This window comes from Arachis ipaensis, chromosome B03 (assembly GCF_000816755.2).
Source record: "Arachis ipaensis cultivar K30076 chromosome B03, Araip1.1, whole genome shotgun sequence".
In the NCBI taxonomy this organism is placed as follows: Eukaryota; Viridiplantae; Streptophyta; class Magnoliopsida; order Fabales; family Fabaceae; genus Arachis; species Arachis ipaensis.
In genome coordinates, this window is record NC_029787.2 from 115,065,878 (window position 1) to 115,077,228 (window position 11,351).

General features: G+C 38.4%; 3 protein-coding genes across 9 annotated transcripts in view; all 3 read left to right on the top strand.

Moving 5' to 3' along the window:
• The window catches only part of LOC107630959 (probable mannitol dehydrogenase 1), a 3,361-nt gene extending 1,343 nt beyond the window's left edge, over positions 1–2,018 (top strand). Inside the window, exons 3-5 of the mRNA XM_016334258.2 lie at positions 708–1,218; positions 1,319–1,472; positions 1,565–2,018. Of these exons, the coding sequence (XP_016189744.1) occupies positions 708–1,218; positions 1,319–1,472; positions 1,565–1,773 (874 nt within the window). The 3' untranslated portion in view covers positions 1,774–2,018. The remainder of the gene's footprint in view (positions 1–707; positions 1,219–1,318; positions 1,473–1,564) is intronic.
• Positions 2,928–3,866, top strand: LOC107634626 (citrate-binding protein). The gene is made up of 2 exons (XM_016338048.2): positions 2,928–3,311; positions 3,379–3,866. Exons 1-2 carry the CDS (start codon positions 3,054–3,056, stop codon positions 3,757–3,759), a joined length of 639 nt encoding a protein of 212 aa, XP_016193534.1. The 5' UTR covers positions 2,928–3,053; the 3' UTR covers positions 3,760–3,866.
• Positions 5,197–10,158, top strand: LOC107630957 (WD repeat domain-containing protein 83). Of its 7 annotated transcripts, none has more exons than XM_021119318.1 (10): positions 5,201–5,602; positions 6,330–6,417; positions 7,315–7,510; positions 7,582–7,684; positions 7,781–7,888; positions 7,972–8,081; positions 8,187–8,294; positions 8,374–8,419; positions 8,670–8,801; positions 9,578–10,158. In XM_021119318.1, the coding sequence occupies exons 2-10, from the start codon at positions 6,405–6,407 to the stop codon at positions 9,659–9,661; spliced, it is 900 nt and encodes a 299-aa protein (XP_020974977.1). In that variant the 5' UTR covers positions 5,201–5,602; positions 6,330–6,404; the 3' UTR covers positions 9,662–10,158. The 7 variants fall into 7 exon arrangements, with proteins under 7 accessions (XP_020974982.1, XP_020974976.1, XP_020974981.1 ...); XM_021119321.1 differs by having other exon boundaries at positions 5,405–5,602; positions 6,269–6,417; XM_021119319.1 differs by having other exon boundaries at positions 5,405–5,602; positions 6,340–6,417.

An 11,351-nucleotide genomic window follows, 5' to 3' on the forward strand; every position in this document is an offset into this window, starting at 1 on the left:
AACATTGGATTTTATTAAATATGTGAATTGACCCCAAAATTTCTCCTTATTAAAGCATTTAGTGAAAATAAGTGTGTCGTACTCCTTTAATTTTGGATTATAAGAAAATTTCCTTTTAATTATTGTTATTTTTAAATATGAAATTTTGATGTCATAAGCTTGATACCGTTGTCATAAATCCTGTTTTTGCTCCCATCAAGGGGACCACTCTATCCACATTGCACTGATAGTGATAAAAAACAATTATTATCACAACAGTAATGATAGATAATAGAATATGAGTTGATTTTGTGCAATGTAATTAGTATGATTCACAATGGATTTATATAGTAAGAAGAAGATTTTTTAGATGTGTCTTTATCGTAACTCTACAGGGCTAAAATAATAGCATTAACACAAACCCTTTTTAAGCGGCAGAAATCCTTTCAGTAAACAGGAACCTAAACTAAACAAAACAATAGAATCTAACTCCTCAGGGTACAGACAAATAAATAAGACTACAAGCCAAGCAAAACTAAAAGTAAATTGGTTTGTTTATTTATTTTAGGTATGTGATTAGTGCAAACAATTTCTTTATAAGGTGGATTTTATATGAAATAGTAGTAAACTTGAATAACGAATAATAATAGTTGGAGGCAAACATTTCTATTTGTGAAGGATGCAATATGATTTCAGGATGTGAGTTTAAGTTGCATTGTGTTTTGCAGGCATGAAATTGCTGGTATTGTGACAAAAGTTGGAAGTAATGTGACAAAATTTAAGGAGGGGGATAGAGTTGGAGTTGGTGTAATAGTGGACTCATGTAAGGAATGTGAGTGTTGCCAGCAGGATCTGGAGAATTACTGTCCTAGAACTGTGTATACCTATAACTCTCCTTATAAAGGGACACGAACCCAGGGTGGCTACTCCGATTTCGTGGTTGTTCACCAGCGCTTTGTGCTTCGATTTCCCGACAACTTACCCCTTGATGCCGGTGCCCCTCTTCTGTGTGCTGGGATTACTGTGTATAGCCCAATGAAGTATTATGGGATGACAGAGCCCGGCAAGCATTTGGGAGTGGCCGGCCTCGGCGGCTTAGGCCACGTTGCCATCAAATTTGGCAAAGCATTTGGTCTCAAAGTTACTGTCATTAGTGGCTCTCCCAACAAGGAAGCTGAGGCCATTCACACTCTAGGGGCTGATTCTTTCCTTCTTTCCTCTGATCCTGAAAGAATGAAGGTGAGGTAGCGTGTATCACAAGGAATTAGCCAACCATGTTGTTGTGTACAAAAATGGATGGCAACTCAATTTATGTTATTTTTGCACATGATTCATGCAGGCTGCCATGGGAACAATGGATTATATCATCAGCACGATTTCCGCCGTCCATCCGCTGGCTCCCCTGCTTGGTCTGCTGAAGCTGAACGGAAAGCTGGTCAATGTAGGGCTGCCTAGCAAGCCGCTTCAGCTTCCTATCTTCCCCTTGGTTGGAGGTAAGTAATCAGGAAACCAAGAATTCACATTTCTAGTACTATAAACCTGTATGGATTTAGTCATTGGAATGAAAAGTGTAAGTCATGTGCAGGAAGGAAGCTTATAGGGGGAAGCAACTTTGGAGGGCTGAAGGAGACTCAGGAGATGCTTGATTTCTGTGCAAAGCATAACATAACTGCAAATATTGAGCTGATTAAGATGGATGAGATCAACACTGCTATCGAAAGGCTCAGCAAATCCGATGTTAAATATCGCTTTGTTATTGATGTTGCAAACTCCTTATCTTCCAGTAACATGTAGAACAAGCTTCCTTCAACTCTTTCATGTCTCAACTTTAAGCGTCTCAGTTTGTGGTCATAGAATAAACCTTAAGTGTGCTGTTTTGTTGACTGTTTCTTATTTAGTTGTATCATGCTATTGTTTCTTTAGTTGTTTGGACTATTGAAAAATAAACCACAATCTACTTTTGTTGACCACCGGAACCCGACTAAAGCTTCATGAAGAGTATATACAATGCCATTGTTGAGTTATTCTGGAAGCATTCCATAAGTATTAATTGAGTTCTATTCTTTTCTTTTTGGTTTTTCACTGTATATCCTCTAACCCGGCAAGTCAACGATTAATCTGTCACGAATTTGATCTCTATTTAAGAGTCTCCCCTTAGACAATAAATTGCACCATACACAACGCGGAATCGAACCATCGAGTTCTATTCTGGTTGAGACTTTTTCATTTAACTATTTAGTTCAATTCTAATTTGCAAACAAACTTTCTTATTAATGCAGCTTTGCATTTCCTATTTATCTTTGCCATGAGTTATCTGTATACGACGAAACGTTCTCCTATTTGAATGAAACAATGGGGAGAAGTTGATTAGTTGAATACCCAAAGAGGAAAAAGAAATATATGGAATTAAAGTGTACTATACCCTTACCAATAAGGCAATGTAATAAAAGAGTTGTGCTATATTCTTTTGGGTAGGGGCGTACGGGAGAAGAAAAAGAAAGTCCACAAGCCTGTAATTTATGCCTTTTTCTTTTTGTGCACGGCGGCGGATCGTGATAGTCATGGTCAATGAGCCATCCATTATATCTACACAAATAGTCACATAATTGGAATTAATAGCTGTTCACATTTTCAATCTATTTTTAATTTAGTTTAGTACATCAAAAGCAAGTATTTAAATCCCTAAAATCACTCCAAAAAACGAAGAAAAATAAAATACCGGCAATAAACATTTTATGTTATCTTACAAGATGGACTTTGCTAAAAAAATAACAATAATTGCACACCCTAAATACAAAATTATAAATAAATAAATAAAAGAAGCTAGTTTGATTTATTAACTATTGTTTTCATTCTAATATACCGCATACATATACCTATTTTAGAGTTGCCAATACTTTTCAACGAAGAATGGAGTAAGAATGTCAAAGAAGAAATCATCATTATCCGCAGCACGTTGGAGTATTTTGCCCTTCATCTCCATACATTATACATATATATAGCCTCAGGCATCAACCATTGAATTCCAAACCTTGCAATAAACATTTTGGAAATACAACCTCCAACCTGCAGCAATGGTGCTGCTACCCATCTTGCATGTAACCCTCTTGCAATTAACACTGGCCTCATTTTCAGCAGCCATTGATCCAACACAAGGGTTCACCCAACTCCCAATAAGCAACTCAAATTTCCAGGTCCAAAAGCCTTACGATGTTCCACAAAACCAGCGTTACACCTTCATAGATGGGGTTCATAAATTCTGGGTGTACTCCACCGACAAGCCTTTCGAACCATCCAGCACCACCCTGCCACGAACCGAGATTCGCATTACGGTGAGTTAACATGAAGTCATTAACATTATAATAAGCAGGCTAATTAAGTTGATTAATTAATTTTCAGGGATATGATTATACATCCGGTGTGTGGCAATTTGAAGGGGACTTTTACGTGCCGAGTGGAACAAGCGGTGTGAGCATCATGCAAGTGTTCGGTGGAAGCTCCTCTGCCACAACGTTGCAGCTTAGGGTGTATGATGGTTCTCTTAAGGCTTATAGGGATCCTGTTGTGCTGGACAACATCTACAATAGATGGTTCAGGCTGAATGTGATTCATGATGTTGGTGCCAACAACGTCAAGGTTTACATTGATGGGAATCTCAATTTTGATGGTGCTGGTCGTGGACCCGGTACTTTCTACTTCAAGTTTGGGGTTTATACTCAGAATGATCCTTCCAACTATATGGAATCTCGTTGGAGGGATATTAAACTCTTTAGAAAGTAGTAATAGTACTTGCTTTTAATTTGGTGTTTACATTGAATAAGAAACAAGAACTACTTGTTATATGTTACCAGCTTTGACTATTAAATAATATATTATATTATGTAAGTTCCATTGCTCTTACACATAGAAACACTATGATTGATGATTGAGCATTGTTGGTAGCTAAGTCCTAAGTGAAATTTGAACATCAGGGGAAGGGGAAGGGGCGAAGGCAGGAGAAGAAGCAGAAGCATCACAGTAGCCACGTAAATAATGGGCTTCCTGAGGAGTGATGCCCAAGGAAGTGAGCAACGCAGGCCAGCAATTATGCGTGATGAGGGTGATTGCAGAGCAACATTTGTAGCTAATATGAGTGACGCCGCCATTGCTGAAGTAAAGGAGGATTTCATTCGAACAAGATCTCAGCTCCACCAACGACTTCAAGCAATCCGCCTGCTCCACTCCTCCTCCGTCCTTTGATGCCGTTCCGTACACGACAAGACTCAATACCATCAACAAAATTCCCTCTTTCAGACCCATATATGCTGCAAAATTCGGATTCACGTTTTTTCCTTTCTTGAGTGCACATGCAAGATGGCTTCTCTCACCATCTACTTATATAACTATAGTCAACCCTTCTTATGGATTGTAACTCCCAACTTTCAGGCTTCAGGGGAATACAGAAAAGATCCACTATGCACATTACATAAATACATAATCAATTGCGTTTAATTTTCCACTAATATGCCACTATGCCACCTTTCAATCTTCCATCCAATTTAGAATCAAATAAAGATATCAAAAATAAAATCAGCCAATATCTAAGACCAGGTTTCGGTCAAGACAAATTCAGTTTCATCATGTCTATAAATATTGACGACACCATCCCCCCAAAAAGAATTTTTTTTTTTTTTTCTCTGGGTTTTTGGTGTTTTAGGTGTTGCTCTTTTCTTTTATTAGACTTGTAAAAGAGAAAAAAAAGGAGTAACCAGACCATTTTTTCATTTTGCTTTATTAAACGTATTAAGGATTTAAGTACCAAAAAAAAGGTATTAAGGATTTAAGGCCGACTTGCTTAGGCCATTTGTTTATAAGATGAACAGTTATTGGAAATGTGTTATGTCGAAATGGGCTGTAGCCCAAATCTTAAATGGAGTGGTGCTGACTGCTGAGGCAGGGAACGGGTGGCTGGCTAGTGGCGACTGCCTACTATCCAGTCAGTCAGTCACCAGTGTTATCAAACTCGAATAGACTCAGCTGAATCGGCTGGAAATCCAGTCACTCGTTCACTTGGCCGAACTGAGCCACTCTTTGAACGGTCTTTTATTTTTTGGACTGAACTTAACTGTCTAAACTCTAAAATCTAAACATCAAGCCCGGTGGAAACCAGATCGACCCGTACAGGTTTTAGCAAATTCGGTGACCCGTACGGTTTAAATAACCCGGAACCCGGAAAGGATCATGCTTAATTTTTTTTCCGAAAACGGTGTCGTTTGTGAATGCCCTAGCCCTCAGTCTCTCTTCTCTCGAGTCACCACTCTCGCCACCGGCCTCAGAGTCTCTTTTTCGTCACCATCTCTCTCTCGACCTCAAGCTCTCTCCCCACTCTCACGGCAGGTGTTGTCGCACTCAGGCTCTCTTGGCTCCTGTCTCGCTCACTCACTCACTGTCTCGTACTCAAGCTCGTCGTTGCGCTCTGTGTCGTCATCTCCCACTCAAGCTCGTCGTCGCGCTCTGTGTCGTCAGTCGCCGGCGGCAGAAGCAGGCGGAACAAGCATCTGGTCTCTCGGCTGGTGGTCGTTCTCGTCTTCTTACTTCGGCTCGCCTGGTCAGCTTCCTTTACCGTCAGTTGGTCCCTGGGCAGGTGAGTTCCAACAAATTGCCCTGTTTTTCGTTGTTGTAAATCATCACTACACCTTGCTTTAGTGCTGAAAGTTGAATCTGTTGCTGAAAATATCACTGAGCTAAGTTTCTTTTTTGCTGAAAATCATCACTGGTGGTTGAATTTGTTGCTGTGTTGCTGAAATAATGACTTAGCCAAATCCTTTCTTGCTGTAAATCATTTTTGGAGCTAAAGTTTTTGTTGCTGAAAATTATCATAGTTGAATTTGTAGTTGGAAATTATCAATGAGCCGAATTTGTTGCTGAACATAATGAACATATCACTGAGCTAATTTTTTGTTGCTGGAAAACATCACAGAGTTGAATTTTTGCTGATTATCATCACCGAACCTTAAATTTATGGCTGTCTTGCTTAAATAATCACTTAGCTAAATTTTTTGTTGCTGTAAGTCGTATGTGGAGCTAAAATTTTTGTTGCTGAAAATTATCATAAATGAATTTTTTGTTGAAAATTATCAATGAGTTGAATTTGTACTAGTGACTAATTTATTAGTTATATCTAAGAATTGATACTTGATTGTTATTAATATGTTTGTGAGCATATGCATTTTTATTTTAATTTTATTTTTGTAATTTTATATTTTTATTTAATTATGACTGGATCAACGGGATGAATCGGTTGAACTAGTGACCCAGTGACCACCGGGTCAATTACCAATTCGTTCTGATAACTATGCTACTACGGCTAGGGGGAGTCAGGATTGTGATTGGTGAAGGAGATTGAACTGAACCGAACGCAAGGTCGTGATAGGGTTTTGGAAAGAATGAGCGTGGAAGATCTTCCTCGGAAGGAGGTGAACGTGCTGAAGGGGCACGAGGGCGCTGTGCTTGCCGCGAGGTTCAACGCCGACGGCAACTACTGCCTCAGCTGCGGCAAAGACCGCACCATACGCCTCTGGAATCCCCACCGTGGCATCCACATCAAGACCTACAAATCCCATGGCCGCGAAGTCCGCGACGTCCACGTCACTTCGTACTCTCTCTCTCTCTCTCTGTCTCGTACTCCTTAGTAATCAACACAATTGCATGTTAATAATTTGATTTAGGGACAACTCCAAGCTATGTTCGTGTGGTGGAGATCGCCAGATATTTTATTGGGATGTAGCTACAGGCCGTGTAATTCGAAAGTTCCGTGGTCATGACGGTGAGGTATTTGCTATTCGCTATTTAGCTCCCTGCCCCTCTATTGTTTCACTTCAATTCGTAGCTATAGACACCACTCTTGTAATGTAGTTTCTTTCATAGGTCAATGCTGTGAAATTCAATGAGTATTCCTCTGTGGTAGTATCAGCTGGCTATGATCAATCCTTGCGTTCTTGGGACTGCAGATCCCACAGCACCGAGCCTATGCAGGTCAATTCATTTTAATAATGCTCATTTCCTTTCCCCGCACACCAATATTACTAATAAAGTCTATCCTATCAATTGATGTTCAGATTATTGACACATTCTCAGATAGTGTCATGTCTGTTTGCTTAACAAAGACTGAAATCATTGGAGGAAGTGTTGATGGAACTGTTCGAACCTTTGACATTCGCATTGGCAGGCATGTAGCAGCATATTTCAAATTGAAAGAGAAACACTCCCGATACGCACATGTATTGTTATCTGCTTCGTGAAATCTACTAATTTTTTCTTTTGTACACACGGTTTTGGAAAGAATGAGCGTGGAAGATCTTCCTCGGAAGGAGGTGAACGTGCTGAAGGGGCACGAGGGCGCTGTGCTTGCCGCGAGGTTCAACGCCGACGGCAACTACTGCCTCAGCTGCGGCAAAGACCGCACCATACGCCTCTGGAATCCCCACCGTGGCATCCACATCAAGACCTACAAATCCCATGGCCGCGAAGTCCGCGACGTCCACGTCACTTCGTACTCTCTCTCTCTCTCTGTCTCGTACTCCTTAGTAATCAACACAATTGCATGTTAATAATTTGATTTAGGGACAACTCCAAGCTATGTTCGTGTGGTGGAGATCGCCAGATATTTTATTGGGATGTAGCTACAGGCCGTGTAATTCGAAAGTTCCGTGGTCATGACGGTGAGGTATTTGCTATTCGCTATTTAGCTCCCTGCCCCTCTATTGTTTCACTTCAATTCGTAGCTATAGACACCACTCTTGTAATGTAGTTTCTTTCATAGGTCAATGCTGTGAAATTCAATGAGTATTCCTCTGTGGTAGTATCAGCTGGCTATGATCAATCCTTGCGTGCTTGGGACTGCAGATCCCACAGCACCGAGCCTATGCAGGTCAATTCATTTTAATAATGCTCATTTCCTTTCCCCGCACACCAATATTACTAATAAAGTCTATCCTATCAATTGATGTTCAGATTATTGACACATTCTCAGATAGTGTCATGTCTGTTTGCTTAACAAAGACTGAAATCATTGGAGGAAGTGTTGATGGAACTGTTCGAACCTTTGACATTCGCATTGGCAGGCATGTAGCAGCATATTTCAAATTGAAAGAGAAACACTCCCGATACGCACATGTATTGTTATCTGCTTCGTGAAATCTACTAATTTTTTCTTTTGTACACACCAGAGAAACATCCGATAACTTGGGGCAACCTGTTAACTGCATATCCATGTCCAATGATGGTAACTGCATTCTAGCTGGTTGTCTCGACTCTACTCTGCGTCTTTTGGACCGGTACGTGTATAACTTTCTGAGGAAATTTAGCATGGATCTTACTCCCTGCTAATTTTTTTTTCATCCTTTCTTGTGGCAGATCTACAGGGGAGTTATTGCAAGAGTATAAAGGACACACTAATAAGGTTAGTTCTCAGATGTTAAATCTGTTTCTATTACTTTCTTCTATTACAAATTTAGCTACAAGTTAAGATTCACCGTCATTTGTATATTTATCTATCTGGCGTACCACATTTCCATTCCGACATTTGTTCATTCTAAAAACATAAATTTTTTTTTTGGTGCGTTTTAAGCAACTATACCATGCCCTTGCAAGCTTTATGGCTTAGTCCATCTTATCAGGTTTAATAATAATTTCTAATTAGTTATCCTCAGTCTTTTAAATTAGATTGCTGCCTTACCAATACGGATGCTCATGTAACTGCTGGCTCTGAGGATGGCTACATCTATTTTTGGGATCTTGTAGATGCATCGGTCGTGTCAAGATTCAGGGCTCATAACTCGGTGGTAAACTCTTTGACTACAGCACCCTTTCTACATGGAAGTTCTGTTAGAAACTATGTTGATACTAATTTACTAAGTCCAAAAGGACATTATAGACCTTTCATTGGCTAATGATATTTTTGCAACTATGATTGTGACTTCCTCAAGTTTTTAGTTCCTCCTTAAGCTTGACAAAAGAAAATGAATTCCTCTTAAGTTTGAATCCCAAACTTGATATCGTTTTACAAAATGCTGTTTCAGTTTATGCTTGTTCATCCATTTAGATTATATGGTTCCACAGGAAGCGGATCATGTTTTCAATTGAGCCCTCCTTCTCTTTCCTACTGGCTACTCTCCTAAGTCCTATCCTTTTGTGTTGGGTTGTTGGGGCCACCAATGTGAAAATTTGTTACACCAACAAACAATAATTTCATGTGACAATTCAGTTTTGATACAGTTTTTGTCACCTGTACACAACATCTTGAACAGTTATCAAAAAAATATCTGCTGCTGATTTTCTTCGAAATATTTTCTGTTACTTTGTTGTCAAATTAATTAAAGCTCTTAATGCCGCATCTTATTATTGTCAGTTTCAATTCTCTCTCCCTTTTTTCTTTTTGTTGTGAAAAGAGTCTAAGTATTGCTCTGCCATAACTGATGCCATTTTGGGTTATATAATGTGATAGATACTATAATCTTAGAGATGTAAGTATTTGTTCTTAGTTTTGTTTGGATTTACTTCTTATGGAAGGATAAGACTAGTCGACAATGATACAAGTCACGTGAACTTACTTGCTCAGGTAACAAGCGTAAGTTATCACCCAAAGGAGAATTGCATGGTAACTGCTTCTGTGGATGGCACCATTCGAGTGTGGAAGACATAGGAACAAAATGCAAGCAGGAAGCTTCTCTTGTGTCTACTCGGCCCATACCAATGCCCAAATAGAGCAATAATGACTTGTCCAACACCATATGAAGCCCACAGAAACCGTGTTACTTCAGCCTATATTATATTAGTATATGCATGTTCCTAGAACTGCATGTGCATTTGATTTGGAAGCTAGTTAATACAAGGTGTGAGTCTTAGCTACTGAATCTCTGGTCTCCTGTCAAATGTCAGAAACAGTTTTTGTTTTTTCACCAAAAGAAATAGGGGTATCAGGGTATGGGTTAATCCACTTGTGGCCATGCAGAGAAAATGAGTTGTGTTTCTACTTTCTATTCAATTATTATGCAGTCAAGTTTATTCTGTTATCCTTTTCATTGGGCAAGCATTAATTAAGGATTGTGGAACTTGGATTTTTGCTAGTGAAGTTGTTGGTGAATAAGTGGATGTATACGTTTGTTTTAGTGATATGATTCTTCAGTCTTCAATTCTTTATTATTGATTTCCCATTATTCAATTCCAACTCAAATTGCAAAAGGATGAATTCTAAGTTTTACCTCCATGTAATGTCGTCCTCTAAACTAAAGATAGTTGAAACATGAGAAAGTGAGGAATTAGAACTGCTGATATTTTATATTTTCACATTTTAGAGTATCGAAAATCTCTGTCCCTAGTATTAACATATTTAATGACAGAGAATTCAACAAGTAGACCAAATTGAATTTAAAACTTGTAATCACAATGTTGTGCGAAAAAACACAAGGATTTTGATCTTGCCAAATGGAATATATACGAATATATATGCATACATGTCGGCGTTGAGCAAACCCCTTGTGCTTAAAAAAAGAAAAAAAAGAAAAAAGAAACTCGATTTAGTTGTTGTTGTTGTTGTAGTAGCAATTACGTGTGGGTCTTGCTGTCACAGTTTCGCTGCAAGATTGAGTCTCTTATACATGTGGCCTACAATTATAACAATGATCATAATATCGGTAGTTATTGTCATTATCATCGTCATGATTGCATCTCTCGGACCTATATTTAATCTACTTTTGTATTGAACATTAAAATATTTTTTATTATACATGCCAAATTAATGCGGTTTAAGCATCAATTTATTTGGTTAACTTGAGTTATCTCCAAACTCAATTCGCTAACAACCGTATTTAATCACAATTTGTCCATCCGGCGATGGCAATTGTACCTAACTATGCTATTTATATTCTGATGCCTTTTCATGGTGTTTGTCGGTAAAATTATTGTAGTATCAAAATGTTTGATGCGTAAAAATATGTTTGATGACGGATTGATATTTAAGTATCAAAAATTACAAATGTAAGGTATATACTTATTTTTTTATTAACGAAAATTGAATAAAACATGCATTTTATTAAATACAGGTATGAACATGCATAAAAAGAATGAATCTTGATTTCAATGCATGTCATGTTCCTCTAGTCAATAAAGAATTATAGATAAAATATTTGTTGATGTATATGTTACACCAATCTACCTTTGTATTATTGATTTTGATCAGGTATTACTATTCATATAGAGTTGTTGGTCTGTCAAATTATATATATATTTCATTTTCTTTTTTTAATAAACTAGGGGGAAAGGAAGACTTGTATCTAGCGATGTCCCATTTTATTAACACAATACCCTTTACTTGCTACGGTGTATAACCTTTG

Bases quoted from the DNA above. Each gene is read 5' to 3' on its own strand.
- LOC107634626 (XM_016338048.2), top strand. From the start codon at position 3,054: ATGGTGCTGCTACCCATCTTGCATGTAACCCTCTTGCAATTAACACTG. The intron at 3,312-3,378 runs GTGAGTTAACAT...ATTAATTTTCAG, and splicing joins GAACCGAGATTCGCATTACG to GGATATGATTATACATCCGG.
- LOC107630957 (XM_021119317.1), top strand. From the start codon at position 6,405: ATGAGCGTGGAAGATCTTCCTCGGAAGGAGGTGAACGTGCTGAAGGGG. The intron at 6,614-6,686 runs GTACTCTCTCTC...AATTTGATTTAG, and splicing joins CGCGACGTCCACGTCACTTC to GGACAACTCCAAGCTATGTT. The intron at 8,802-9,577 runs GTAAACTCTTTG...TTACTTGCTCAG, and splicing joins TCAGGGCTCATAACTCGGTG to GTAACAAGCGTAAGTTATCA.